Below are 27,003 nucleotides of genomic sequence, written 5' to 3'. Positions count from 1 at the left end.
CCCCCCACCAATGCCTCGTGCTCCTGCCCATTGGTGAAAAGTGGGCTCTGGGTTCTATTGTCAGAGCAGACTTCAGACAGGATGGTCTAGCAGGACAGTGTAAGAGAGAGGTTCTCTTCTGGGTGTACACATAGCAGCTCTGGGAAACCTGTAAAAACAGGGATGGGACTGCCAGGGAGGATGCCTCGGGCCACAGCCCTGCATGGAGGGCACAGCATTTTACAGGGGTTGGGCCCGTGCAGGCAGATCACCAGCCTGGCACCTCCTTCACCCACCGGCCCACAGGCCAGGGTGGGCCCAAAGCAGGGTGGCTCCTAGAGCAGCAACCCTCAGATGGGCCACCCACCCCTGGCCCTGGACGTGAGTGGGCTCCAGCTGCTGCAGCTGTGGGCGGAGAGCCTGCTGGGGGCGGGGCGGGCAGAGAGGGTCTCCACGAGGTAAGGCGGGCGGACACAGGCTTTTATTACACTCTCGTCTCTCCCTCTACTTTTTAAGTGTTCGACAGCAAAACTTGGGTTCGCCATTCTCGGCGACTTAACGAACCCGCGTGTCTGCCCCCGGGTTTCCGGCAGGCACGTCCTGGGCTACTCCAGGGGCACTCGGTGAGCCCTGGAGAACAGGCAGCCCGCAGTTTCCACCGTCGTCGTCCTCGCTTCAGCGCCAATCCCAGCTTCCCCTGCGCCCACCGGCCTCCAGCTCCACTTGGTTCACTAGAGGGGACCTACTCATCCGCTGGGACCCAGCCACCATCACCCTCGGGAAGATGCCCCTCTGGGGGTCAGGGGCCCCTCCTGGCCGGCTCCGCCCGCTCCTCGCAGAGCGCTGCACCGGGCCGGGAGGGTGGTCTGGAGATGGCCTGGCCAGGACAGTATCGAGTGCTGGGCAGGATTCTCCTCGGTTCCTCAACCAAAACCCTGCATACAGCTAACGGAGAAACAGCACAGTGAGGCTCGGGCGCTGCGGGAGGTCCCACCGCGGGGGAGAGAACGCTGCCAGGCGAGCTCCCGGCTACTGGGTGACCCCGCCCAATGGGGGCCGCAGCCAGGCCTCCTGCGGACGCGGGCAGTCCCGAGGGTGGCCGCGCGGGGGCAGCACCGGCCCGCCTGTGGGCCTCAACCCGGCGTGCCTCCGTCGCGACCGTGGAGGCGGGACTTCCGGTCCGCGGCTCGGGAGTCGCGCAGCTGCCGGAAGCGTGGGGTGCAGAGGCCTGGCGCCAGGGCTGCTGCCGGTGAGGAGCCGTGGGGGTCGACGGGCCCGGAGCGGCGGCGAGGGGCAGCGGGGGGAGGCGGGGTCCGCCCCAGAGGCTCTCCGCACCCAGTCCCCGGCGGTCGCCGTCGGAGGCAGAGCGTGCAGGGCTGCCTGACGCCCGCGGGTCTCTGGGCCCGGGGCCGAGCCGGCCGGGGGCGCCCGCAGACCGCGCTGCGGCTCCTTGAGGCTTCCCTCCCGGCCGCCCGCGGAGGGGCCGCTCGGCGCCTGCCAGGAGCTGTGCCGGTTCTGCAGACTGGCTGGCGTTTGGCCGTAGTTGGGTTTATAAACCTTTGAAATCTCAGCTTTGTGCTGCTGTGCGAGCTGGGGGCGCCCCGGTTGTCGCAGGGCGGGCCTCTGTGGGTCTGCAGCAGGGAGGGGCCGGCCGGGGGCGAGGAGGATGTTTCTCGTGCGTGTTTTGGGTTTCTGGTCTGTGCTTGTGTTCCGTTCTGTTTCCCTTACCAGTGACTTATTCTCCCTCTCTCGGACTATTTGAGATTTTCCAGACCCTCAATCCTAAGAAAAGAAGTCCCTGTTTCTTTAGCAGAGTTTGTTCAGTGTCAGACACTACCCAGGGCCAGGTGCTGGACTAGCTGCTGGGCAGTCGTGGGCCTTGCCCTTGGGGCTTCCTTCCCAGAGCTGTTGGCGCATGCCACCTGGTCCGTCTGTATTTCAGCGGACGCCGGCCAGATGCCCTCTGTGTCCACCTCTGTGCCGAGGGAGAGCAGGCTGCACCTGTGGTCCCAAGTTCAGGTTTCGCGTGGTCTGCGGGCCTCGTCCTCATCCTCTGACAGTTTTGCCACCACATTCTCCTCTTAATGCTCCACGTGACCGGCTCATTCTCGGCTTGGTTGTGGGTAGACAGACCAGGCATGTTGGACCATGTTGGTGACCATCATTCTTCCCCCCGTGCTGGTTGCAACCTTGGAGCAGCTGACAGTAAAGAGCTGGGGTTCATAGGGCTCCCCGGGCTGGGCCTCTAGGAGCCCAGGACCTGCTTTGGTCAGTGCTCTGCCACCCCTTGCAGGCCTGTGCATCTGAGGGACAATGAGATTCCCGCATACCCTTTGGTTTCTAGCATCTTGTGTTGTATTTTGGAGGCAGGTAGGAGCCATGGATATAGATGCTGAAAGAGAAAAAATATCAAAAGAGATCAAGGAGCTGGAAAGGATTTTGGACCCTCAGTCTTCAAGTATCAGTGTGGACGTCTCAGAGTCGAGTCTTGATTCAGACTCTGATGCAGGTGAGCTCCCGCGCACTACAATTAGAACAGCTGTGTCTGCCATGGGCCCTGTCAGCCCAGTAGGCCACCGTGCTGCTCTCTCCGCAAAACCAGCCTCTGCCTTTACTCCACTGGACAGCTTGTTACCATTCCTCCCGTGTTAGCCCCTGGACCTGCCAGCCATGCGTGGGCTTCCTGCCCCAGAGTGGCCATCTGCATCAGGCTGTCCTGGGAGGAGGGCCACACTGCTTGCCACAGGAATTGGAAGGTCCCGGGGTTCAGCTCTGTCCTCCACCCCTCGTTGAACAGGCGTCACAGCTGAGACCCCTGGTGCCAAGGCTCATATTCTGCCCCCCGCCTGCCAGTGCTCCCCAGGCCCTGAGTGACCTGCACCACATCTCTGACTGGAGGCCAGCCTGCAGTGGCTGAGCTGTCCAGGGTCCCCCAACCTGTTCACCTCTCTGCAGGTTCCAGGGGTAGCTCTGAGGCTGAACTTCTCATAGTTCCCAATACACCAAGGCCTTTTTTCCACCTGATATCAGGGCCTCTGTCTGTCCGCTCTCCCCCATAACAAGCTCCAGTTCCCCCAGGACAGAACTGTCTCCTACTGATTGTCCCAGTGGTCACTGTTCCCTGCAGGCCTGAGAGCACTTTTGTCAGGCTGGTGTCTTCTCCTGGCTGACCCTGCCCGTGGTGCAGTACCTGCTCCACACAGCCAGTGAGCAGCGATCAGCCACTGGCACTTGGGGGGGCGGGGGGGCCCGCAAAACAAGTCTCCCTGTGGTCTTTCATCCCGCTCACCCACCCGCCCCGCCTGGCTCCAGCCCCTTGAAGCTGCAGCTGCTTGGTCTCCCCGGCCCCCATGGCGCCCCATCGCCAGTCACCAACATGGTCTGCTTGTGTTCCTACAGATTCACTGCCTGATGAGGACTCGGATGCTGCTGCTCCACTGATCTCGGTAACTTCTGCTGTGGCAGACACACCACCCTCCCGGTGGGTCTGGGAAGGGGGTGCTTTGAAGCCAGCTGGGTGTTTCGCATTGTAAAAATATTGCCCACCTGTTAGTAAAGATGAGACGTCACCAGGTATCATCAAAAATAAGGTGGTCCCCAGAACCGCCACTGGTGGCAGCTTGTTGTTTGGCCTCTGTTCTTGTCTGAGCTGCTGGCTGCTGTGTCTCGTGTGACATGTGACGTGGAAGGGCTGCTGGGCTGCCTGGGTCCTGCCCCTGGTAGTCCACCTCTCTGTGCCTCTGGTTCCCAGCCTGAACAGGAGGGGCAGTTACAGCACAAGCCAGTTCACACATGCCAGCGCCTAGGGCAGCGCCTGGCAAGTCAGCTCTGGGTCGCGCCACGTACTGTTTAACTATTGCTTGTTTGTTTTGTAGTTTTATGTTCTTCCAGAAAACTGTTACAGTTGGCTTTTTGTTTTTCTATCAAGTCAGTAGGTACAGAATTGCTCCCTGTTCTTACTAGCTGGGTGGTCCCCTGACGCAGGTTCACTATAGTTCCAGGGTTTTAGCTGCATCGCCTTGTGGTGGGCGTTTGTCTCCGTCTTTAGTGTCACTGGTGCTGCAGTGGCCTTTGCACATGTTCTTGTTCACTGCATTTGCCAGCGAGGAACATGGCACGAGCCTGCTCTAAAGTCCAAGCCTTACAGACGGTTTTATTGTGGAGAATGAAAACTGCTCACTTCCTCACGCTTCCACACCTGAAGTACACTCCTAGAAGTTAAATTTAAGTAGAGTTGTCTTCAGCTGGGAGTGTGCACGCACTCTGTGGACCACGCCGGGCCACAGCCAGAGCCTGCTCAGGGCCCTTCACACCCCTGGGGCCACGAGGGTGCCGGAGTATGTGCGCCAGTTTCCTTAGCTGCGGTTTCCCGTTTGTAACCAGGAAGAAGAGAGGTGGGGTGAAGCCAGCAATGATGAAGACGACCCCAAAGAGAAAGCTCTCCCTGAGGACCCGGAGACCTGTCTGCAGCTGAACATGGTCTACCAGGAGGTCATCCAGGAGAAGCTGGCAGAGGTCAGCCTGCTGCTGGCCCAGAACCGGGAGCAGCAGGTAGGATGCGGTCTGGCTCCCAGAGCCCCCGCAGCTGGGCCTCCCAGGACCAGGGCTGGGCTCTGGGTCAGGTCTACTCCCTTCTCTGCCGGGAGAGTTGCTGCTGCCTGGCCCACAGATGGGCCCTTGTGTCTGCCACAGGAGGAGGTCATGTGGGACCTGGCGGGGTCCAAAGGCCCCAAGGTGAAGGACGGCAGGAGCCTGCCCCCAAATCTGTACATTGGGCACTTTATGAAGCCCTACTTCAAGGACAAGGTGACCGGCGTGGTGAGTGGCCGGGGCCCTGCCCTTCGGTGAGGTTTCAGCCAGGCTCTGTGGGAAGGGGCTCTTGTCCCCACAGCCTTCTGTGGCTGTTGTGAATTCCCTTGGATTCTTCAGGACAGTGTTTCCCAACCTTTCTAAATTAAAAGCCTCCCCTGGGTCCAGTGGTGAAAGTCAGGGTCTGCCCTCCAACCCGCCCCCAAAGGTGGCAGTTGATCTCCCTTCTCTGATAAACCCGCTGGGGCAGCTCCTTGAGACGTGGTGCCGTGGGCGGGGCAGCGTGGTGGGCCTGCTGAGTTCTGGTAGTGGGGGTCTTGATGTTGCTAACAGCATTCCTCTCCTCCTTGTCCACCCTCGTGGGGTCACTGAACCCATCCTACGCCCACTGGGTTGTATCCCAGAGCTACTCACAAGGCACGGTTCTAGGTCCAGGCGTCCAGGGCCTGGCCTCACACGTGGCTGGGTTGCTGGAGGAGGCTGTGGGGAAGGGGTCTTAGGAGGGACCCCAGAGGGACATGCTGGGCCCTTCAGGGGAGCACCCTTGGGTTCTGTCCACACTGTGGCACTCCGTTCTCTGACAGGGACCTCCTGCCAACAAAGACACACGGGAGAAGGCTGCCCAGGGCATCAAGGCTTTCGAGCAGCTCCTAGTGACCAAGTGTAAGAGCCCCGCCCAGTCCTCAGTGCCTGCCACACTCGGACGCGGGGGGCCTTCACCATGCCCTGCCTCTCCCCGGGCGTGACGAGAGACTCCAGCAGCATCACAGGCACCTTCGGTCTCGAGCACCAGAACTGGTTACTTGGAGCCTTGCTTTCCCATGCTGGGTGGGATCCTCAGGATGCTGTCATGAGGGACAGGCTCGGACCACCCACTACGGCGCCCTCTCTGGTCTCCCTCCCAACTCCTGAACTTGAGGCCCCAGGAGGCCCTGCCGTGTGAGCTTGTAGCTGGTGCCAGGCCCGGGTGGGGCTGTGCTCGCTGGATGGAGGGCCCAGTGCCTGTGGCCTGGCTCACCGCTCAGCCCGCATCCCCAGGTGCCAGCCACTCAGCCACTTCCTCACTGCAGCCTGGATAGAGCTCGAGGGTCCCAAGAGGATTCAGCTGAAGTGCACGGGGCCTGAGTGCGGGGCCAGGGGCTGCTTTGACATCCTTGTGTCTCCTCAGGGAAAAACTGGGAAAAGGCCCTGCTCCGAAAGTCAGTGGTGAGCGACCGCCTGCAGCGTCTGCTTCAGCCCAAGTTACTGAAGTAAGTCTGAGAGCAGGGCCTGGACACACGGCTGCCCAGTGAGCAGGGCGCCCAGGCTGGCAGCTCGTGACGGGCAGAGGCCCCGTTCAGCCATGCCCCCTTCTCTGCCGGGTCCCTCTGCTGCCACGGGAGAGGCTCTGGTTTCTGAACTCTCTCCCAGAGGAGGCCGCCGAACCCTGAGGTCAAGCGTGCGGGGGCTCTGGGAGCCAGACCGCATCCTACCTGCTGCTCCCGGTTCTGGCCGCAGCTAAGGAAACTGGCGCACATACTCCGGCACCACTCAGGCTGAGTGGCCACGTTGGCTGTGTGACCTGGCAGTGTCTCTGGCCTGGGCCTCCGTTTCCACCTCGGGAAAGGAGGACCGCTCACAAGATCTGCAGCACGTATGGGCTGACAGGATGATGTCTTGGAACCACGTCTCAGCACCTGTAGTCAGGCCGGGGCTCCGCGTGGCGCCGGGGTTTGTCGCGGTGATGGCTGGGACGCTCCTTGGGCTGTCCTGGAAGCGATTACGTGCTCACGTGGGTGACTGCAGTCCTAAGAGACGGTTTCCGGCCTTGTCGCTGGGCATTAGGGCCAGGATGCCTGCGAAGCACCTCCCTATATGTGGGGTGCGGGGCCGGCAGTGGGACACCGAGCTCTGAGATGTGGGGCAGCAGTGATACAACATCTGTATCAGCACACACGTTGCTGCCCTTGCCGTCCCGACACCAGAGGGGTGCTGCTGCTTTCTCTGGGGGTGGTTCGGAGAGACTGAGCGGTGTGTCTGCAGAGGCAGCGCCAGCATCGAGCCGGGCCCCAGGGGGCGCACCCTGGGTCCGAGTGAAAGCCGAGCCAGCCGTGGGGACTCCCGCAGAGCAAACCAGCATCATCAGTGACCGTGGTGCCTCTGCTCTGCCTTTCAGGCTCGAGTACTTGCACCAGAAGCAGAGCAGGGTCACAAGTGAGACCGAGAGGCAGGTCCTGGAAAAGCAGGCCAGGGAGGCCGAGAAGGAGATCCAGGACATCAAGTAAGCCAGGTCGCCAGCGGGTGTCAGCCGGGGAGGGCGGCAGGAGGCCAGGCGTGACCCTGTGCCCTTGCCGCCCTTTCCAGTCAGCTCCCAGAGGAGGCCTTGCTGGGGAGCAGGCTGGACAGCCACGACTGGGAGAAAATCTCCAACGTTAACGTAAGTTGGGGGTGGCCTGTCCTGGTAGCTGAGGGGCGGGTCAGCGTCGGCAGGGTCAGCTGCAGGCGGTAAGGTCGTAGACCTGTGTGGCCACCGGGCCTGCCGTGACCCTCCCTGGTTGAGTGCTCATCCAGCAACATGGAGTGGCCCTGCAGGGCCTTCCCTGCTGGAACAAGGCGCCTCTTCTGAGGTGGATGGCTGTGGAGGCTTTGGCTTTGAGGTTGGAGCCCCCTCTGCATTTCGGCTGTGCGAATCCAGGCATCCTGACTAGAGATCCCACCTCTCCGCGGCTGCCAGAGCGACACCCCCTGCAGCCCGGGTCTCTGTGTTGGTGCAGTTTGAAGGAGGTCGCAGTGCAGAAGAGATCCGCAAGTTCTGGCAGAACTGTGAGCACCCGAGCATCAACAAGCAGGAGTGGACGGGGCAGGAGGTCGAGCAGCTGAAAGCCATCGCGGCCAGGCACGGCCACCTGGACTGGCAGAAGATCGCTGAGGAGCTGGGGGTGAGGCCCGGACCCCACGGGCAGCGTCGGCTCCACAGCTGGGAGGCTGGGTGGGTCTGGGGTCTCCATGGGCCGCGTGTCACACCATGGCCCAGGCTTTTCCCTTAGAGCAACGGGTTTCCTCCTCTCGCCGCTCTCAAGGCTGTGGCCCTCGGAGAGGGTAAGCCCTCCCTGCCCCCGGGCTGATGCTTCAGACGCTTCCTGCTCTCAGACCCCGCTGCCTCCCTGAGAGCGCATTCATGCTCCATCTGTCCAGAAAGCCCAGTCTCTGAGTCCGTCTGAATCCCTTCCCCTCCTCGGCCCCCCCCGCCCCCGTTAGGCTCAGGAGGAGTCCGCGGGGTGTTTGAGAAGGACGCTTTTCCTGGTTTCTTTTGGGTTTCTTGTCTTTCCCATCTAAGGCGAGGACTCAGTTCTCCACTGGCCCCGCTCCCTAACAGTAGAGGCGTTAAGGCCTCCTGTTTTGAGGACAGCCTGGTGTGAAATGCCTTCCTTTTGCAAGTTTTGGGATGGCTGTGACTCCCGTTTGTGTTGCCTTTTTGGATTTAGCCCGTGTAGGAATGTGTTTCTCGTTTTCGGATGGTGGGGTTTCTTGGAATCCCTTTTGTTATTCTTAGTTTGAATTTTGTTGGCTTGTGACATGAGAGTGTGATCTGAAAAATTTCCGGTTTTAATCTCACTTTTTTTGGCTAAGCACATGGTTGCAGAAAACCAAACTAAACTTGCCAAGCTGTTTAAAAAGAAAAGTGTGTTCTCTGCTCTGAGAGTCTAGGATGCCATCTAAGCCTGTTAAATAGAGCTCATTATATTACTAAATTTCACTCTTTAGGGCCATTCGTTTCTGAAAGAATTGCATTGATGTAATTTGGTTAGAACCTGAGGAAACGTTAAAAAGTTTTTTTGTCCTCTCGTCTTTAACAGTTTTTCTTTATACGCTTAGCGGCTCTGTAATTTGGTACACGTGCTTTTATTTACTTGATAAATTCTGCTTTTAAAAAACTGTTTTATGTCCTCATGTTTTTAGTGCTCATCAAGACTGGTTTTAGGGCTTAGGTGCACAGCAAAACTGAAAGTACCGCTGTTTCCCGCGTACCCTTCGCCTCCACACGCACATCAGCAACGTCGCTCACCTGACGGTGCGTCCTTGCAGAGGGTGGATCTGCGCTGACAAGTCGCCATCGCCCAAAGCCCGTAGTTGACCGTGGGTTCGCTCCTGGTGGTGTGTACTCTGTGGGTTTCAGCAGAAGTGTGATGACATGTCCCCGCCGTTACGGTCTCGTACAAAGTGATTTCACTGTCCTAAGGGTCCTCTGGGCTCTGCCCGGCCACCCCCTCAGCCCCGCCCCCAGCAGCCAGTGATCATTTAGGAAGACGAGCGCCATCGTTTGGCCTTTTCGGGCCATCCTGTAGCTGGACTCACACAGTCTGCAGCCTCTCAGGTTGGCTTCTTTTGCTTGATCATAAGCATCTTAAGGTTCTTCCTTATCTTGTCGTGTCTTGGTGACTTCCGTTCGTGCTGAATACTATCACTGTTTGGATGGACCAAAATATGTTTATCCATTCACCTACTGAAGGGCATCTTGGGGGCCTCCAAAATTTATCAGTTATGAATCAAACTGCTGTAAACATCTGCGTGCAGGTTTCTGGGTAGACAGAAGTTTTCAGCTCCTTTGGGCAAATACAAAGGAGCACCATTGGCCAGCTTATACGGCAGAAACACATTTAGCTTTGTAGGAAGCCCCACGCCGTCTTCCGGGGTGCCCGCCCTGCGTAGTGTGGGCGCCAGCGGTGGTGAGCGCTCCTGCGGCGTGCAGCCCCGCCCCGCCCACGTCCGGCGTTGCCAGCGTGCGGCATTTTGGCCGTCCTGATATACGTGTGGGGGTGTCTCAGCTTAGCTTGCTTTTCCCTGACGACGTGTGGCGTGGAGCTGCTTCTCGTGCGCTTACTTGCTGTCCGTGTATCTTCTTTGGTGAGGTGTGTGTTAAGCTCTTTGGTCCATTTTTTAATCAGGTGGTTCATTTCCTCATTGTTGACTTTGAAGAGTTCTTTGGGTACTTTAGGTAACAGTTCCTTGTCAGATGCATCTTTTGCAAATATTTTCTCCTGGTCTGTGGCCTGTCTTCTAATTTTCTTGACATTGTTTTTCATTGAGCAGAGGTTTTTGATTGTAATGAAACCTCACTTATGAAAATTATTTCTCCGATGGTTTGTGCTTTTGGTGTTGAATCTAAAGAGACATCACCACATTCAGAGCTCATAGCCGAGCAGATCATACACGTCCAACCACACCTGTTCCCTGTGAGAAAGCTTACTTGAGAAAAGAGAGTCAGATAGCATTAGCCAGCCCACAGACAACCACTTGCCCACGAGGACATGAGTGAGGGGACAGATACAGGCAAAAACGCCTGCTCTGCAGCCCAGGGGTGTGCACAGCTATAAGGTGCGGAAGCAGGCTGACAGGCACTTGGAGCTTGCTGTGAGCTGTTCCCAGACGCAGGCACCACACCAAGGACTGTCCAGTATCCCCTGCCGCGTGCACCGCCAGCTGCCCCCTGGCATAAACTTCAGAGAGACCAACTCAGGGCTCCGAAATAAGAGTCACAGTGCCAGCCGTGCTGTGCAGGCTGGCCCTCCTCCCGCAGACCTGGCCGAGCTGAGGTTTCCATTGGGTATTTGAGTTTGCAGTATGGTTTAGGGTCACATGAATGTGGGGTCATGACTTTTTGTGGATGTATTTTCCCTCGTGCACTGGTGTTTGTGCTCTTCTTTAGTGGACCCCGTGTTTTCCCCCATGGGGGTGCTTTCCACTGTCCCCAGGGGCCTGGTAGGAGTAAGTAGGTCATTGTTTCCCAGAAGTACATTACCTGCTTGGCGCCTGGACGTTCCCTGTGCACATGAGCGCTTAGTAACCCCCACTCTGCTCTGGTTCGGCCTCGGCAGACCTGCCGCAGCGCCTTCCAGTGCCTGCAGAAGTATCAGCAGCACAACAAGGCCCTGAAGCGCAAGGAGTGGACGGAGGAGGAGGACCACATGCTCACCCAGCTCGTGCAGGAGATGCGTGTCGGCAGCCACATCCCCTACCGGAGGAGTGAGTCCGCCCTGCTGCCTGGCTCCAGCACCGTGGTCGGGGTCTCTGGGCTACTGGGAGGTCCTGGGGCCCCAGGCCAAGGCGGCTCACTAGTCAAGGCTGTGAGGGGTGGCGGGAGACCGGTCATACAGTCCTGGGCACCCACAGTTTAATTCCCTGCGGCCAGTGACGCCTTTCTAGGCGAGCCCGGAAGTGCAGCCCACAAGGCCTCTTTGTCCCCAGTCGTCTACTACATGGAAGGGAGGGACTCCATGCAGCTTATCTACCGGTGGACCAAGAGCTTGGATCCCAGGCTGAAGAAAGGATTCTGGACGCCAGAAGAAGATGCCGTAAGTCTGTGGGAGACGAGGAGAACCAGACGCCTTGAGTGGCTACTGGGCCCCTGATGTCTCCTTGTTAAACTGAATTAAAGGTGGGGAAGTTGTGACTGAGCCAGCAGAGGTCACTCACCTGTCTGCTTGTCTCTCCCTGCAGAAGTTGCTTCAAGCAGTTGCCAAATACGGGGAGCAGGATTGGTTTAAAATCCGGGAAGAGGTGCCAGGTAGGAGCGATGCCCAGTGCCGAGATCGGTGAGTCGGACGGCGCCGAGCAGGGGGGCCTTGCGGGTGTTGCTTCTGTGTGGGCCGCCGGTGGGCTGGGAGGCTGTGGCCCAGGGCGATCTGCTGGCGCAGGAGGAGGATGTGACTGTAGGGGCGTGGAGGGCCAGGGCTAACCTAGTCAGGAAGCAGGTGGCTTCTAAACAGCTCCCTTGGTGTCCTTTGAGATCCCCTGGCTGGCCGCTTCCCTGAGCCCTGCTGCCCAAAGCCCTCTCCCAGGTCTCTGGTGGGCAGCTTCCACTTCCCCCTTCTCTTGGCTTGCTTTTTTAAAAAACAGCTTTATCGTAATGATTAGTAACAGCTTTATTATGTAATTCACATGTAATTCATTTATTCAAAGCGTACTACAGTTCTGTGATTTTGAGTGTATTCATTGAACTGTGCAGCCATCATCACAGTCAATTTTAGAACATTTTGATCACCCCTCAAATGCTGTTCCCTAACAAAAAACAATTCAAAAATGGGCAGAGGACTTGAACAGACATTTCTCCAAAGAAGACATACAAATGGCCATTAAGCATGTGAAAAAATGCGAACATGATTAGTCATTATAGAAATACAAATGGAAACCACAGAAAGATACCACTTCACACACTAGGATGGCAATTGGTTTTAAGAAACCGGAAATAACAAGTGCTGGAGGGGATGTGGAGAAGTTGGAATCCTCGCACACTGCTGGTGGGAATGTAAATTGGTGCAGCCACCGTGGAAAAAAGTTAAACTTGGAATTACCGCATTATGTAGCAATTCCAGCCCATAGCCAAGAGAGCTGAAATCAGGGACTCAAACATATTTTACACCCCCGTTCATAGCAACACTTAGAGCAGCCCAAAGGTGGAAGCAACCGAAGTGTCCGTCAGCAGTTAAGTGGATAAATACAAGGTGGTCCTAATGTCGTGTGGACGATCGACTGTCACTGAGCCTTAGAAATAAGCAAGAGTCTGGTACCTTGGCGTCATGGACGAGCTGTGAAAACGGCGTTTGTGTGCACGTTCTTGTGCAGATGTGTATTCACTTCTCTCAGCTCTGCCTGGGAGTGGAGTCGGTCACATGTTGACTTGACTTCTGAGGGATGACCATTTCACACTCCCACCAGCCGTGTGGGAGGGTTCCGGTTTTTGCATCCTCGCCAACACTTACTATCTTTTCGAGTCCAGCCATCGTAGTGGGTGTGAAGTGGTACCTCGTTGTGTTTCTGGTTCACGTTCCCCTGACAGCTGATGATGTTGGGCATCCCTTTGTGTGTTGATTGGCTGTTTGTGTATCTGAAGAAATAGCTGTCCTTACCCTTTGCCCATGTTTAAAATTGAGTTAGAAAAGCGCTTTCTGTATTCCAGACGCAGGTCTCTCACCAGGTACGTGGTTTGCAGGCAGTCTCTCCCAGTCTGTGGCTTGTCTTTCTACTTTCTTGATGGTGGCCCTTGACGCACAGAAGTTTTCAATTTTGCTGAAGTCCAGTTTATTTGTATTTCTCTTTTGTTGCTGTATTTTTTGGTGTCATAGCTCGGAAGCGATTGCAGACGCCAGGACAGGTGGGAGGCCATCTTAGCTTCTGAAATGTCCCTTTGTCTTCATGTCACTTTCAGGTATCTCAGAAGGTTACATTTTAGCCTGAAAAAGGGACGATGGAATTCCAAAGAAGAAGAAAAGTTAATTGAATTAATAGAGAAATACGGTGTTGGTAAGTTCTTACTTTTTGTTTCTGTGTTTTTAGTTTCACACTTACTGGTGACTGAATATTTGCATGTGTTACGGAACAGTCACAACAAAGTCAGTGACCGTCTGTCCCTGTGCAAAGTATCTGTGATACTGTTGACCGTGTTATACCGTGCACTGCGTCTCTGTGACTTGCTTAATTTATGACTGGAAGTTTGTGCTTCGTAGTCCCCTTCGCTGGTTTTGCGCCCCCCACCCCACCCCTGGCAGCCGTCCGTTTGTTCTCTGTATCTGTAAGTCTTTCTTTTCGTTTCGTTTCATTTTTCAGATTCCATGTATGAGGGAGATCACACAGTATTTGTCTTTCTCTGTCTGACTTACTTCACTTGGCATTATACCCTCTAGGTCCTGCCCTGTTGTCGCAAGTGGCAAGATTCCTTTTTTCTTCTTTTCTTTTCTTTTAGGGCTGAGTCATAGCCCACTGTAGAGTAACTACATCTTGTTCACTCTTCTTTATCCAGTCGTGTCAGTGGGCACTTGGGTGGCTTCCGTGTGTCGGCTGCTGTAAACAGCACTGCAGTGAACATGGGGTGGTGCTCAAACAGCCCGTGAGTTTTCGGAGACTTCACCTGTGCGGCCGTCTGGTCCTGCACTTCTGTTTGTTGGGAATTCTCTTTATGTGGACTCAGTTTTATTGCCGGTAATCGTTTGGTTCATCTTTTCTGTTTCTTTCTGACTCAGTCTCAGGTGAGTGTACTTTTTAGGATTTGATCCATTTCTTGCAGATTTTCCAGTTTATTGGTGGATAATTTTTCATAGTAATCTTATATGATCCTTTGTATTTCTGTGGTGTTGGTTGCAACTTCTTCCCATTGCTGATTTTACTGAGTTGGGCTCTCTCTCTTGATGAGTCTGGCTAAGGTTTATCAATTTTATCTTTTCAAATAAGCAGCTCTTAATTTCATTCATCTTTCCTATTATTGTTTAAGCCCTTACTTGTTTCTACTCTGGTTTTTATTGTTTTCCTCCTCCTGCTTACGCTGGGCTTTGCGCTGCGTTTCCTGGTCCCTTAGGCACGAGGCGAGGTTGTTGCCTTGGGCCTTTCTTGCTTCCTGAGGCAGGCGTGCGTTGTTAACCTTCCCTCTTAGAACTGCTTTTGCTGCGTCCTGCTTTTGTCTCCAGTTACTTGTTTCCTTTTTGACTTTTCAGTGGCCCATTGGTCGTTAGGCAGCAGATGGTTTAGCTTTCTCATGTTTGTGTTTTTCAAGTTTTTCTCGTTCATTTCTAGAAAAGGCACTTGATACTATTTCAATCTTAAATTTATCAAGACTTGTTTCGTAGCCTCGCATGTGATCTATCCTGGCGAATGTTCCATGTGCACCTGAGAAGAATGTATATTCTGTTTGGGGATGAAATGTTCTGTGAATGTCTATGAATTCTGTATGGTCTTGTATGTCATTTAAGGTCAGTGCTTCCTTACTGACTTTTTGTCCGGATGATCTGTCCATTGTTGTAAGTTGGCTGTTAAAGTCCCCGCTATCAACACGTTACTGTCAGTTTCACTTTGCCTAATTCTGTGTGTTTACTGTCAGGCAGGTCAGTTACATTTCCCGATCATGAAGAAGTGGCCTTAGGCAGAAGGTGGCCAGTGAGGCCAGCAGCATAATCTCCTCTGGTCACAAGAGCTATATGTTCTGGGGGTGCCCCCAGTGTGGGCTGTGTGGGCCCTTCTGCTGTGGTGGGATCAACTGTAGGGGTGGCAGCAGGTGGGGCTGGGCCTTGGTCCAGTTGGCTGCAAGGCCATGCCTCGTGCAGTGGCCGTGGACCTGCTGGAGGGCAGGGTAGGCTTCCCCCATGGTTGGCTGCACACCTGGGGTTGGAGGAGGGTTGGTGCGGGCTGCTGCCTGCAGCTGGTGGGCGGCCGCGTTCCCGGGCTGATAGGGCCGCCAGCTCTGGTGTTACTGCAGTGGACTGAGCTCCAGACGGCTGCCGCCGCATCTCCATCCCCAGAGGCTCCACATCTCCATCCTCCTGGGAGGCTCTCTGTGATTGGCAAGCATTTCTGACCCAGGCTCCTTCCAAGCTGATGCCTCTGTGCTGGCCTCTTAGAGCACATGAGATTATGTGTGCCGTCCAAGAGCGGAGTCTGTTTCCCATGGCCCTTGGCTCTCCCGAATGTATGTAAACCTTGTGGCTTTCAAACCCAGACGTTCTGGGAGCTCATCTTCCTGGTGCAGGGCCCGCTGGGCTGGGGAGCCCGATGTGGGGCTCAGAGCCCTCGCTCCTGGAGAAAGCCTTCTGCAGCTGTGACACCGCTCCCTTTGTGGGTCGCTGACCCGGGGGCGTGGGTCCTGCCTGCACCACGCCCCCGCCCCCCCATCTCACTGTGGTGCCCTGTCCACGCCTTCTGTCGTGGGAAACCTGTAGGTCTCAAGATCATTCTCATGTAGGATTGCTCTGTAAGCAATTGTAATTCTGGGGTGTTGTGGGAGGAGGGAAGTTTAGGGTCTTCCTTCTCCACCATCTTGGCACCTCCAGCAAGTTCTTGGTACATTTGCTCTCTGGGGGTTCCTGACAGCTTTGAGTTCACAGTGGAGGTTTGCACACACCCCTGGAGGTTGGCAGTTTGCGCCGATCCCAGGCTGCCTTCCTGGCCACCAACTCTTCCGCCTCGTTTTTCATCATCTCAGCACGTGGTGGCGGTTTTTCCCTTTCACAGGCTAGTTCACATTCATTGTAGGACATTTAGAAGCAGAGATGTATGGAAAGGAGAGTGACGTAGTTCCTCTCTCGTCGCCAGAGGCGGCCCCGCTGGCTGGTGTGCGCTCGCCCAGTCCTTCTCTGTGCTTGGTGCTTTCCCAGGAAAAGGCAGCTCACTAGATTGAGTCATTCCATTTAGTTTAATTGAGCCGGCTGTTTCTACTTCATTCTGTCGTTATGTTGTCTGCTACGAGTATTTTTCCGTGTCTTTACACATTCTGTGTTCCAGCGTTATTTTCCATAACTGTGGTATATTCCTCTGAGTGATAGTATTGTAGGCTACTCAGCCAGTATTCTATCGATGGACATTTAAGTTGTTGGCATTGTTGGTTACAGGGCTGGAATGAGCTGAGGGTTTAAGAGCTAAATCTGTGCTTATATTCGCAATATCTCCCCCCCCAAAAAATCCCAGATATGGCATTGCTGGGTTCAAGGGTATGTGGAGTCGTAAGGCTTCTGTCACAGGTGATCAGACTGCCCTGTAGAAGCAGTGTGCCCGTTTCCATCCCACCAGCAACTGTCTGGAAGGAAACACCAAATAATTTGAAATGTCTGGGGGCAAGGGCACAGCTCAAGTGGGGGGAGGGCACAGCTCAAGTGGGGGAGGGCACAGCTCAAGTGGGGGAGGGCACAGCTCAAGTGGGAGGAGGGCACAGCTCAAGTGGTAGAGTGCCTTAGCATGCATGAGGTCCTGGGTTCAATCCCTGGTACCTTCTTTAAAAATAAGTAAAGCTAATTAAATAAAACTCCCCCTCCCACCAAAATAAAAATAACACAATAATAAAATATTTTTTAAAGAAAGAAACGCCTGATTAGACGCCTGGCCACAGGAGGCGCACACGGGCCACTTCACAAGGCTCCTCCTTGTGGTTGTGCGTTGCTGGAGCTCCCTGAGGGGCTGTGTATCCACCGGGAACCAGGTGCCCAACTTCTCACCGATCCGTTCTGACGGGAAACACAAATGCGTCTTAGGAAAGAGTCCTTTTTTCCAAGCTGATAAACTTGTGCTGAGGAAACCTGTTTGTAAGAAGTGATTTCTGTGTCGTTTGCTCTTGTAGGTCACTGGGCAAAAATAGCCTCTGAACTACCCCATCGGACGGGCTCGCAGTGCCTGAGCAAGTGGAAGATCATGGTCAGGGTGAGGCTTCGCTGAAAGCAGGCCAGCAGGCCCGTCGCCTGCGGGGCTGGCGTCACACTGGGGGATGAGGGCAGAGCGGCTGGCAGAGGGAGAAGGGGTGTTTTCTTCCATGGGGCCAAGGGCAGAGAGAGACCTGGCCTGGTCGGGACCCTCTGGCTTCAAAACGGGTGGAAGGGTTGCTTCCAGCACCGCCCAGCCAAGCCCCCTGCCCCCTGGAGGCGTGCCCACTCGAGGCCTCTCCCCAAAGGGCTGGCTGGCCTGCCCGTTGTCCCTATCGGTGAGCCCTGGGCGGCCAGAACCTCCAGCCAGCCCTTCCCCCACAGCAGAAGCAGCGGCGGGGGGGCCGGCGGCGGCGGCGGCCCCTTCGCAGAGTGCAGTGGAGCTCCAGCAGTGAGGACAGCAGCCATGGGCCTGGCGGCAGCAGCAGCAGCAGCAGCAGCAGCAGCAGCGACAGCAGCGACAGCAGCGACAGCAGCGAGGACTCGGAGCCAGAGCCGGAGGAGGCCCTGGAGGATGGCCCGGCGCTGCCGCCAACCCCGCACGCTGTGCCGGACTTGGACCTGTGGGTTCCCGCCAGGCAGAGCGCCAAGGAGCTGTGGGGAGGAGGAGCAGGGGGCCGGCCGGGCCGCTGCGCTGCCTCCCCCAGCCCTCCTGGTGGCTCCAGCACAGCCCAGGGTGGGGGCAGAAGAGCTTGCACCACAGTCTCAGCCCCCACAGAGGAGGCCAGCCGGCCGCAGGCCGTTGCTGGGACCCAGAGCCCTGGCCAGAGAGGTGTCGGATGTCTGCGCTCAGCAGATGCTCACCCCTCGAGCTCAGAGGCAGACGAGGTAGGCAGCAGGCAAGTGGGCATGGCCCTGCGCGGTTGTCACCGAGTCTGGATGACGTGGGGGTGGCGGGCTGCACTGTCGCATGCCCACTGGGCCCCGTGTGTGCGGGGCAGACAGCCCCTCCTCACTCATCAAGGTGCTCACTCCTGGCCACTCCAGGGCAGCTGCACCCAGGGTGGCAGCTCTCCCCATTGAGGCCAGCCACCTCCATTTCCCACAACTGTTTGGCTTGAAAAGCCCTGTGGGAAAGCTACAGGGAGGAAGGTGGGGGAAGCAGGGAGGAGCTGTTTCCTCCTAGTCTCCCCAAGTCCGAGGAGCTCCCCATGGAGGGTCTCACTGTCCACCAGCTCAGGCCCAACTTGGCTAGTCAAGTTGAGGCGTATCCTGGCTGGTCTCAGAGGTGCTGAGGCTCCGGGCGCAGACTCGGCTCTGGCCACGTTCAGACTGGCTGGTCTGTCCTGGGTGAGGCTCGAAGTCCACTCTGTGACGCCCAAGGGGACAGCGGATACCCACAGCTCCTGTAACTACGGGCCTGAAGCCCCGGTTCCAACTTTGTCTGCAGCATATGATACCGTCAGCTCAGGGAGCTGCCTGGGGGAATGGGGACTCGGTCAGTCCTGGGTATGTTCCGGCCCAGCAGCATCACGGGGCCAGGCCTTAGGGACCCACTACCCTCCTGAGGGGGTGGCCCTGCCTGAGGCCACCACACTCCAGTGAGCATTTCCACTAACCTGGAGTGTGGATGCGGTGCGCTTTGGGGTGAGGAGCTGCGTGTGCAGCCCAGGGGGCAGCCAGCCTCACGCGGTCTCTCGCCAGGTGGGGAGACATCCGCTCACAGTGCCCTTGGAGACAGTGCTGCAGGTGCTCAGGACCAACACGGCTGCCCACTGCCGGGTGCTGGTAAGGGCCTGCCCGAGGCCGCTCACACCACTCCAGGCCGCCAGGATCACCCCAGTCCCTACGAACCACCTTGTCCCCCATCCCCTGCTCCCAGCCTGAGTGTCCCACCCCACCAGCACATGGCGGGAGGGGGGACAGTAAGGGCGGGGCTTGGGCAGCCCCGGAGCTGAGCCTGGCCAAAACGCCCAGGTCCCTTTCTCTCCCCGCAGAAGGAGAAGCGGAGGCAGCCCAGCCCCAATGGCAGTGGCGTGGCCAGGCCCCGGGTGCAGCCGCTGTGGCAGGGGACCATGGGGAGCAGGCGGCGGCGCCAGAGACACGCCCTGCAGAGGAGGCTCCTAGAGCGCCAGCTTCTGATGGCTGTGAGCCCGTGGGTAGGCGATGTCGTCCTGCCGTGCGCTCCCCTGAGGCCTGCTGTAGTGCACAGTCAAGGTACTACCTCAGGGCTCCTTCCCCTCGGGAGCCTCCTGTGGGGCCCAGGGCCAGGGGAGAGGAAGGGGGAGGGGGGCACCCACAGACACAGCTGGTCACACCTGTTCTGTTGGGGCGAGGCAGAAACAGGAGGGGCCACCCGCCCAGTGTTGACCTGTGGGGTGTCTGGAATTTGCCTCTCCCGACCCCCTTAGCACACGTGGTCAGCCCAGGAATTGACCGCACATTCAGGCCTGAACACGAGCATCTTCTCGGGATCTGAAATGTGTGGGCGCCTGCGTGCAGGTTCCAGAGAGCTGGTCACGTTCTCCAGGGGATGGGGCTCTTGGGGCTCAGGAGTGCCTTTCCCCGAATTTGTGCTGAGGGCCAGTCAGGGCCAGCCTGCCCCCTGGACCCTTGCCCTGTTTTCTGATTGAGTGTAGCGGCAGCTGGATTTGGGGTTCTTCGGGGCCCCTTGCCTGGTACCCAGTCTGGGGCTCTCGGGCGTGGGGGAGAGGAGGCTGGTAGTTGAGGCCACTTGGCACATGTGTCCTTGTCCCTTTAGCTGATGGCATCAGGCAGCGGCTGCGGGGCGCCCACCTGGCCAGCACCCCAGTGTTTACCCTCTTTATTCAGGTAAGATGCCACCTGGTGTGGCACTTCCTTATCAAAGCCCAACTTTCTAAAGTTCTTCAGTGGCCTGTGACTCAGTGGGCGAGTTAAGGTGGAGGAGCAGCCACGGTGCAGTGCTCCTGCGGATGTCAGCTAAACCCCGTGGGGAAGGGCTGGGAGGGGAGCCCCAGTGTGGAAGTGGAAGCTCAGGGGACAAGAGGCTGTCACGACAGGTGCACTGGACGTCCCATGGTCTGAATCAGGGCAGGAAAGGCAGCCAGCACTGTGGCAGCCTTGAGTCCCCGCGTCCAGGTTAGGGCGTGACCCATGCAGGCATGGTCACTCCCTTAGGGGCTTTGGGTCTTCTCCATGAGAGCGGCTCCCACCACGAGCGCCTCATCGGCTCGGCCCTTGTTGGGGTGGAGGGGGCCTCAGGACGGGCGGCGAAGGGCCTCCTGTCACATGGCATCAAGCGTGTCACACACATCCTCAGCTGTTCCAGATCGACACTGCCGGCTGCATGGAGGTCGTTCGAGAGAGGAAGGCCCAGGCCCCCACCCCGCTCCAGGCTGGTGCCCGGGGCCTGCCGCCACAGCTTCTGCAGGTGAGAAGTGGGCGTGGGAGCCGGACGCGGGCTCACTGGGCTCCAGCCACCCTTCCCCGTCCTGCTGCACAGCTAGTGCCGGGTAGCAGGTGCTGGCCAGCTCTCTGGAGATGGGAGGCCTTTCCGGGTCCCATGGAGGCTGGGGCTGGCCCTGCGAGCAGCTGTTGCCCATTCCTGCTCCAAGGCTGTCCCCTCCTCCCACAGCAGCCCTCCTGGGAGGTGTCTGTCCATCTCACAGTGAGGGCCTGGAGCCCTGAGTGGCTATGCTGCAAGTCCAAGGGGTGCGGGGCCTGAGTGGCACTCAGACCCACCTGGCCCACAGCATGTTCCTCCCACCCGCTGTACCACCCCTGGGCAGAGGGCGGGAGCTGCTGAGCACCTGCTGCGTTGGGCCCTGGCTCTGCTAGGGGGAGCCTGGTCAGCGCTAGAGAAAATGACAAGATGGTGTGATCAGTCAGAGGACCAAATATACAAGCCTATGGTGCCCCATCTAGTCCACAGAGTCCATGCCCTCTTGCCTCAACAGCCAGGCCCCCTGTCTGTCCCTGCGAAGTCCACACAGCCCTGACCCCACTGAGATGAGCTCTCCTGAGGGTGCCTTTGGGTGGAGTTGCATCAGGAGGGGGCAGGCTGGCCCTAGCACCTGGAGCCTTGTGCTCACTGCAGGCAAGAAGTGAGAGATGGTCTTCTGAGGGTAGAGAAGTGGATCTGGGCCTCTGGGGACTGTCCTGAGGTGCTAACCCTTCTTTTCCAGATGCCCTCGAGTGCCCAGAACACCCAAGGTACTGTCTGTCTGTCTCTCCGTTTATCTTGGTTGTTTGTGTCCAGTGGGAAAAAGGCCATACCTGTCACAGGCTCTGAATTTTGGCTCTGAGCAGCACAACTGTGGCCCCTCGTGGTGGGTCTGTTTGGATCCCACGCCAGGGAGGGCCGCCTGGAGGGCCTGGCTGGCGGGGGTTGGGGGGGCACTCCTAGCACAGCAAGTCCGCCTGCCCCAGCCATGGCCCAGGAGGTGAAGGGCTGCCCTCTTGCCAAGGGGCCTCTCCTGCTGGTGGCCACCAGTCTCCCCACCGGCAGGCTCAGGGTCTGGGGTCTGAGAGGTGATGCTAGAGGGGAGAGCAGTGGGGCCAACAGACCTTGTTTAGAAGATTCTCCAGAAGTGGGGCTGACATACAGGGCCTTGCTCAGTGCCTGCCTTGGCCGAACGCCCCCGGCTGGGCTGCCCAGTGCCCACTGTGAGCTTGGGGTGCTGTGGGACGGGAGATTTGGAAATGTGCAGCCAGACTGATGTGCCCCTGTTGGCCCAGATGCCAGGCTTCTGCTTCCACGCTCCCAGCGGCTGCCCACCATGAGGGTCCTTCCACCAGGACACGAGGCAAGTCCTGTTTCTGGGCCAGTCACCTGGGGTTTGTCAGCATGTGTTCCATCCTCCCTGCAGGCTGCCTCTTGCAGAATGTGCCAGCTCGCGGAGCTGCAAAGAAGAGTGCCAGCCATGAAGAGGGTGCAGTGCTGCAGCCTCACCACGCCAAGCCCACTCCACGGGTGCCCCCGCCAGCTCTGAGCGGACCCCGGCCCAAGCCCAAAACTGTGTCTGAGCTGCTTCGGGAGAAGCGGCTGCGGGAGGCCCGAGCCAGGAAGGCTGCCCAGAGCCGGGTGGTTCTCCCGCCCCAGGTGCTGGTCTCCTCACCCGTGGTCCTCCAGCCGCTGGCCCCTCAAGGCCCCCCTGTGTCAAATGCAGTGCTCTCTGGGCCCGGGAGCCCTGCAGTGGCCAGTCTGAGTGCTCCAGGCTCCTGGGCCTCAGCCTCGGATGAGAGACCCCTGTCTCTGCAAGCCTTTGCCCTCACCCCAGCCTCCACGGGAGCCAGAACGACCCCAGCTGCATCCAGGGCCCCAGTTCTGGGCCCCAGCCAGGGCCCTGTGAGCCACCACCTGAGCCTCCTCGGACAGTCTCAGGTGCCTGCCACGTCCCGGAAGCAGGGCCTGCCCGAGGCACCTCCCTTTCTCCCTGCAGCCCCCAGCCCTGCTCAGCTGCCTGCCCAGCCTCTCAGCCTGATTCCGGCTCTGGGCACACACGGGGCCAGCACCCCTCTGCCTGTCACCTGGGTGCTCACAGCCCAGGGGCTGCTCCCTGTGCCTGTGCCAGCTGTGGTAGGCCTTCCGACGTCAGCAGGGACCCCTGACCCCAGAGGGCTGTCGGTGACTCCGCCGCCCTCCCTAACTGAGCCTCCTGCAGCCCAGGGCCCTGGACTCCCTGGGCAGCCCCCAGCCAACATGGACACAGCGTCAGACCCTCCCTCAGGGACAGACCTCTTGACCCTTCGGAGGCCCTCCACATCCCAAAGCCCTACAGAGGTGGACGGCACCAGGGCCCAGGACCCCGAGGGACTCTCCTCCCCCGCAGAGGTCCAGGTAGCCGGGGAGACAGCTGTGCCCAGGACATTCTCCCAGGCCATGCTGCTGGCTCACCACCCTGAAGCAGAGCCCTTCCAGTCTAGCCAGCTGCCTCTGTCAGGTGGCAGTGGCCCAGGAGAGACACCAGGGCCCGGGGAGCCCAGGAGGCCTCAGCCTGGGCCTGAGAAGGGTGCCCTGGACCTGGGCCTTCTCTCCCAGGAGAGCGAGGCAGCCGTGAGGGAGTGGCTGAGGGGACGGTGTGGGGTGTGTGTGCCCCCACTGGGGAGCAGGCTGCCCTACCAGCCCCCAACCCTGTGCAGCTTGCGGGTGCTGTCTGGCCTCCTGCTCCGCAAGAAGGACCTAGAACAGCGAGCCGCTGCCCTTGTGCCCGGCAGGGCAGCCGGAGCCCTGCAGGCCTCGCTGCAGCAGGCGCGGGAGCGGCTCCAGGACAGCCCGGCCCACCTGCTGCTGAAGGCGCGGTTCCTGGCGGCCTTCACCCTCCCCGCGCTCCTGGCCACCCTGTCCCCGCCCAGTGTCCCCACCACCTTGTCAGCAGCCGTGAGGGCTGAGCCTGAGAGTGACGACGATGACGTCCACAAGGACGACAGTGGGCAGCAGAGGGGCTGGGCGAGCAGTGTCCATGCCAGCCCCGCCCAGGTAGGTGGTCCTGGGTGCGGAGCCCTCACCCCACCTCCCTGCAGCAGCTGCAGCCCCCACAGCACCCCACCCACCTGTGGCTGTCTTGCCACCCCAAGCACCTGCGGGTGGGAGCAGGTGGAAGTCGCGGCCAGGAGGGCTGGCTAGCTGGTTTCTGAAGAGGAAGAGGCTGCTCCAAGGTGCCCAGTGGCGGGCGGATTCTCTGCAGCAGGGACATTGCTTCTGCCCGCCTGGGGCCGCCGGCCCCGTCTTGAGCTGGGGAGCCGCCGTGGGTTTCTGCGCCCTGCCATGCATACATGCGTTGTGCCCACACACACACACACACACTCCTGTGGGGGCCACAGGGATACCTGCACTTCACAGACACCACAGTCCTTCCAGGTGCCGAACCTGGCTCTGTCTGCCAAGTCTTCTAAGCTACAGAAGGGGGATTGTGTCCCTGTTGACTGACAAGAAACCTGATAACATGCATGGGAAGGTGTCCTCTAGCCCCCTGGGGCTGTGTGCACCAGGGAACCCCTGGCCCCTGTTGTCTGGGCCAAGCAGGACGGCCGGGTCACCTCGCGACTACCAAATCAGGGAGGTCGCCCAGGACTTGGCCAGTGTTGTCTGGGGAGTATGTAGTGACCCTCCTGGAGAACCCCCAGGAGCTGTCCCTCCTGTTCACTTGGGGTGTCTGTGGCACTGGACCTGTTGAGCCTGGGGCTCCCCTCTATGTGTTACCAGGAGGATAGGGAGGCAGGGGCCATACTGCCCTCCCCAAGACCATTGCCTCAGGAGCCCCAGGGCTGCCTTCTGGGCTGGAGCAAAGTGGAAGCACAACAGGAGCCCAGGTCCCGAGGGGAAGAGGCTCCCTGTGCCCCACGGCCTGGGCAGCCTCCAGCACCTACCCACCTTGGCCCAAGCCCTGCTGGCCCTGCTCAGGGGAACCGTGACAGGCTAGCTATTGGGGGGTTGCTCAGAGGGGATTGGAGCCCCCAAGTCAGGGAGGGGTCAGCAGAAAGCCAGAGCCCACTTGTGGCTCCGTAAGGCAGCGCTTCTCCCATCCTTCTCTGTCACACCCTTGGGTGTGTCGCTGTCACCAGGCCCAGCCTGGAGTGGCTCCCGCTGCTGGGGCCTTGGCTCACCTGAAGAGCTGCTCGTTCCCAGCCAGGATGAGTCTGAGGAGCTGCCTGTCCTGGTTCCAAAGGCTCCTCCCTGCTCCCCACTGCCACCCTGGCCCCTGCCTGTACTGGCTAGAGGGTCACTTTTGTCCCCCTCTGCCTGGACTTTGTTTCAGGGAGTCCCAGACCAGGGCCAGGGCTCTGCCCCCTCCTGTCTGGACAGCTCTGACGACCTTGACGTACTCAGGACCCGGCATGCCCGGCACGCCCGAAAGCGGAGGAAGCTGGTATGAGTGGCGGGGTGAGTGCCAGGGGTCTTCCTTCGGCTCTGCCCTGGGCATGTGGGAGCCTCAGGGCTCACCTCAGTGTGGCAGTGTCACAGGGTGGGTGTGGGCATAGATGGGACCCACACCCCAGCCACTAGTGCTTCCTTCCTGTCGGTGACGTGTGCCTCAGGGCCTTTGCACTGCTGTCCCTCTGCCTCGCACTCTCCTTCCTGTCTGTCTCCAAGGCTTGTCCATCTCTCCATTCTGGTCTGCTCAGTGGTCGGCTCCTCAGACACGCCCTCCCCGACCGCCCTGAGGTAGCATCGCTGTCCTAGGGCCCATCTGTTCCCACGGCACTTGCCCCACCCTGACCCCCTGCATGGTCTATGGTGAATTTGTTCACTGTCTTCCCCATGAATGTGAGCCTCTAAGGGCAGGCCCTTGGCTCTCGGCTGCTGGGTGCACAGTGCCTGGGTAGCAGGCACCGAATAGGCCCCGGGAGGACATTCCTAGAGGCAGGAGTTGGGTCCTCTGAGCGTTGAGGGGGTTGTGCTGAGAGCTCTGCATCTTGGAGTAGGTGGAGAGGGAGCGGTGAGCCCTGGGCTGGGGGGGCCACAGAGGGGGTCTTTGGGGTGAGCCCATTTAGAGCCTGCTTCGGCTCCAGGGCCTGCCAGCACAGCCCCCTCCATGGACCACAAGTGGGCGGCGAGACCTTGCTGCAACCCCGCCATGGACCACGGAGCAGAGTGCTGTCCCTCCACTGTGGCACCGTGGGGTCCAAGGAGGGTCAGGGTGCCCTGCCCTCAGTGTGGTCGTGTTCCAGGACTGCCCGGGCCAGACATCCACCGCTGCTGCCGGCAGGACTGGGAGCCTGTGCCTACCCCGCAGGAGGATGATGGAGGCTCTGCCGACAGTGACCATGTTGTGACTGGCTCAGCTGGTCCATAAGTGCAGATCAGAATATTGGAAGAAATAAAGAAATGTCCTGGTTTTTTTAATTAAAAGCAAACCATGCAGGGTCTTGTTGGTCTTTCCTGAGGTGCTTGGCGGCACGTAAAGGGGAGGGGCGTCCCCGGCATCCTGGGCCTCCATGAGGCATGTGGGAAGAGCAGGGGTTTGCCCTTTCACGAGGAGCGCCTGGCACTCTGGCCCTCAGGCTGAGGGCCTGCTCCCAGCAGGCTGCCCAGCACGCACCCAGGTTTACACCTTCCTCAGCACTCGGTTCTCCCAGGAGCTTGGCTCTTTTGCGAGCTGCTTCCCTTGGTTTTCACAGATTTATCACACACACCCCTCCCCCGCCCCGGCCCCAAACAGCAGTCCCCGTCCCCGCGACACCAGCGTTACCCCAGCTCTGTGCTCACACTCTGTGGGTTGTTTCAAAGGTTTGCTGTTTAATTTCCAAGTCCGTAGTGATTTTCCAGATGTCTTTCTGTTACTGATTTCCAGCTTGATTCCAGTGTGGTCAGAAAACAGCATTTTCAATTCTTGAACACACCCTGAGGCAGCTCCCTTCATCAGTCTCCGTTCGCAAAGTGGGGAAGTGCTGGGTCATTGAGGGCCCAGGCACGAGCCCCCAGACTGTGCCCCCCCCCCCACCAGGGGCCAGGGGACTGCGTTTGGAGGGTGTGTCGGGCCTCTGGGAGGCCTGCAGGAAGGCCAGGCCACCATGCTGCCACTGTAGGTCAGCAGCGCCTGGACTGACCGCCGTGGGCCAGGAGGCAGAGAACCCCGAGGCTGAGGTACAGGACCCCACTGGAAGGGCTGGCTATGCAAAAGGGAGCCGCCTCAGGATGGTGGAGCCAGGAGCACCCGTCAGGCTGCCTCCTTGCCCGCCCACCCTCAGCCCCTTCCCGGAGCTGTTGCCTCAGCCTGGCAGGTGGCAACTCAGTCCAACCAGTAAGGCTGCCCTGGTGAGGTGGGGCCTGGGCAGTCCTGCTTGTCAGGACACAGCTCGCAGCCAGGGGTGGGGGCCTGGGGAGTACCCTCCACAGAGGACTGGTGCTATGGTTGTTGGCCCAAGCTTTGCCCAGCTGTCTACAGTCCTTGAGAAACTGGCTTGGGGGCCATAGGGAGTGGCCTCAGAGTCCGGGTCCTGCCTCCTGTGTCACCTGTATCCTGGGGGAGGGGGCTGCAGAGTGGGGATGCTCTCAGGAAGGGACAGGGTACCAGCTGCAGTGGGGGCTGGTGGTGGTGTGGGGCAAGCGTGGCCGGGCCCATGACCTCTTGGACACCACACTGCAGTCCTTAGGGGCCCAAGTGGACTGGAAGGTGGCTTGGTCTCATCCAGCCCTGGG

At 58.8% G+C, this 27,003-nt stretch overlaps 1 protein-coding gene across 5 annotated transcripts; it reads left to right on the top strand.

Annotated features, from left to right (window-relative positions):
• The first annotated feature begins 1,168 nt into the window (after positions 1–1,168).
• Positions 1,169–25,729, top strand: SNAPC4 (small nuclear RNA activating complex polypeptide 4). 5 transcript variants are annotated; one of them, XM_072960433.1, is made up of 24 exons: positions 1,169–1,228; positions 2,350–2,488; positions 3,379–3,425; positions 4,363–4,530; positions 4,672–4,797; positions 5,373–5,451; positions 5,957–6,038; positions 6,944–7,048; positions 7,132–7,204; positions 7,542–7,706; positions 10,644–10,791; positions 11,014–11,120; positions 11,266–11,360; positions 12,974–13,068; positions 16,862–16,941; positions 17,268–17,768; positions 18,585–18,668; positions 18,878–19,097; positions 19,642–19,712; positions 20,182–20,292; positions 21,047–21,074; positions 21,731–23,340; positions 24,620–24,730; positions 25,374–25,729. In XM_072960433.1, the coding sequence occupies exons 2-24, from the start codon at positions 2,359–2,361 to the stop codon at positions 25,635–25,637; spliced, it is 4,500 nt and encodes a 1,499-aa protein (XP_072816534.1). In that variant the 5' UTR covers positions 1,169–1,228; positions 2,350–2,358; the 3' UTR covers positions 25,638–25,729. The 5 variants fall into 5 exon arrangements, with proteins under 5 accessions (XP_072816534.1, XP_072816535.1, XP_072816533.1 ...); XM_072960434.1 differs by having other exon boundaries at positions 17,265–17,768; positions 25,533–25,729; XM_072960432.1 differs by having other exon boundaries at positions 17,265–17,768.
• The last annotated feature ends 1,274 nt before the right edge of the window (positions 25,730–27,003 follow it).

This window comes from Vicugna pacos, chromosome 4 (assembly GCF_048564905.1).
Source record: "Vicugna pacos chromosome 4, VicPac4, whole genome shotgun sequence".
NCBI lineage: Eukaryota > Metazoa > Chordata > Mammalia > Artiodactyla > Camelidae > Vicugna > Vicugna pacos.
Note: the sequence above shows the minus strand (reverse complement) of the source record. Positions and strands in the feature narration are given on the sequence as shown.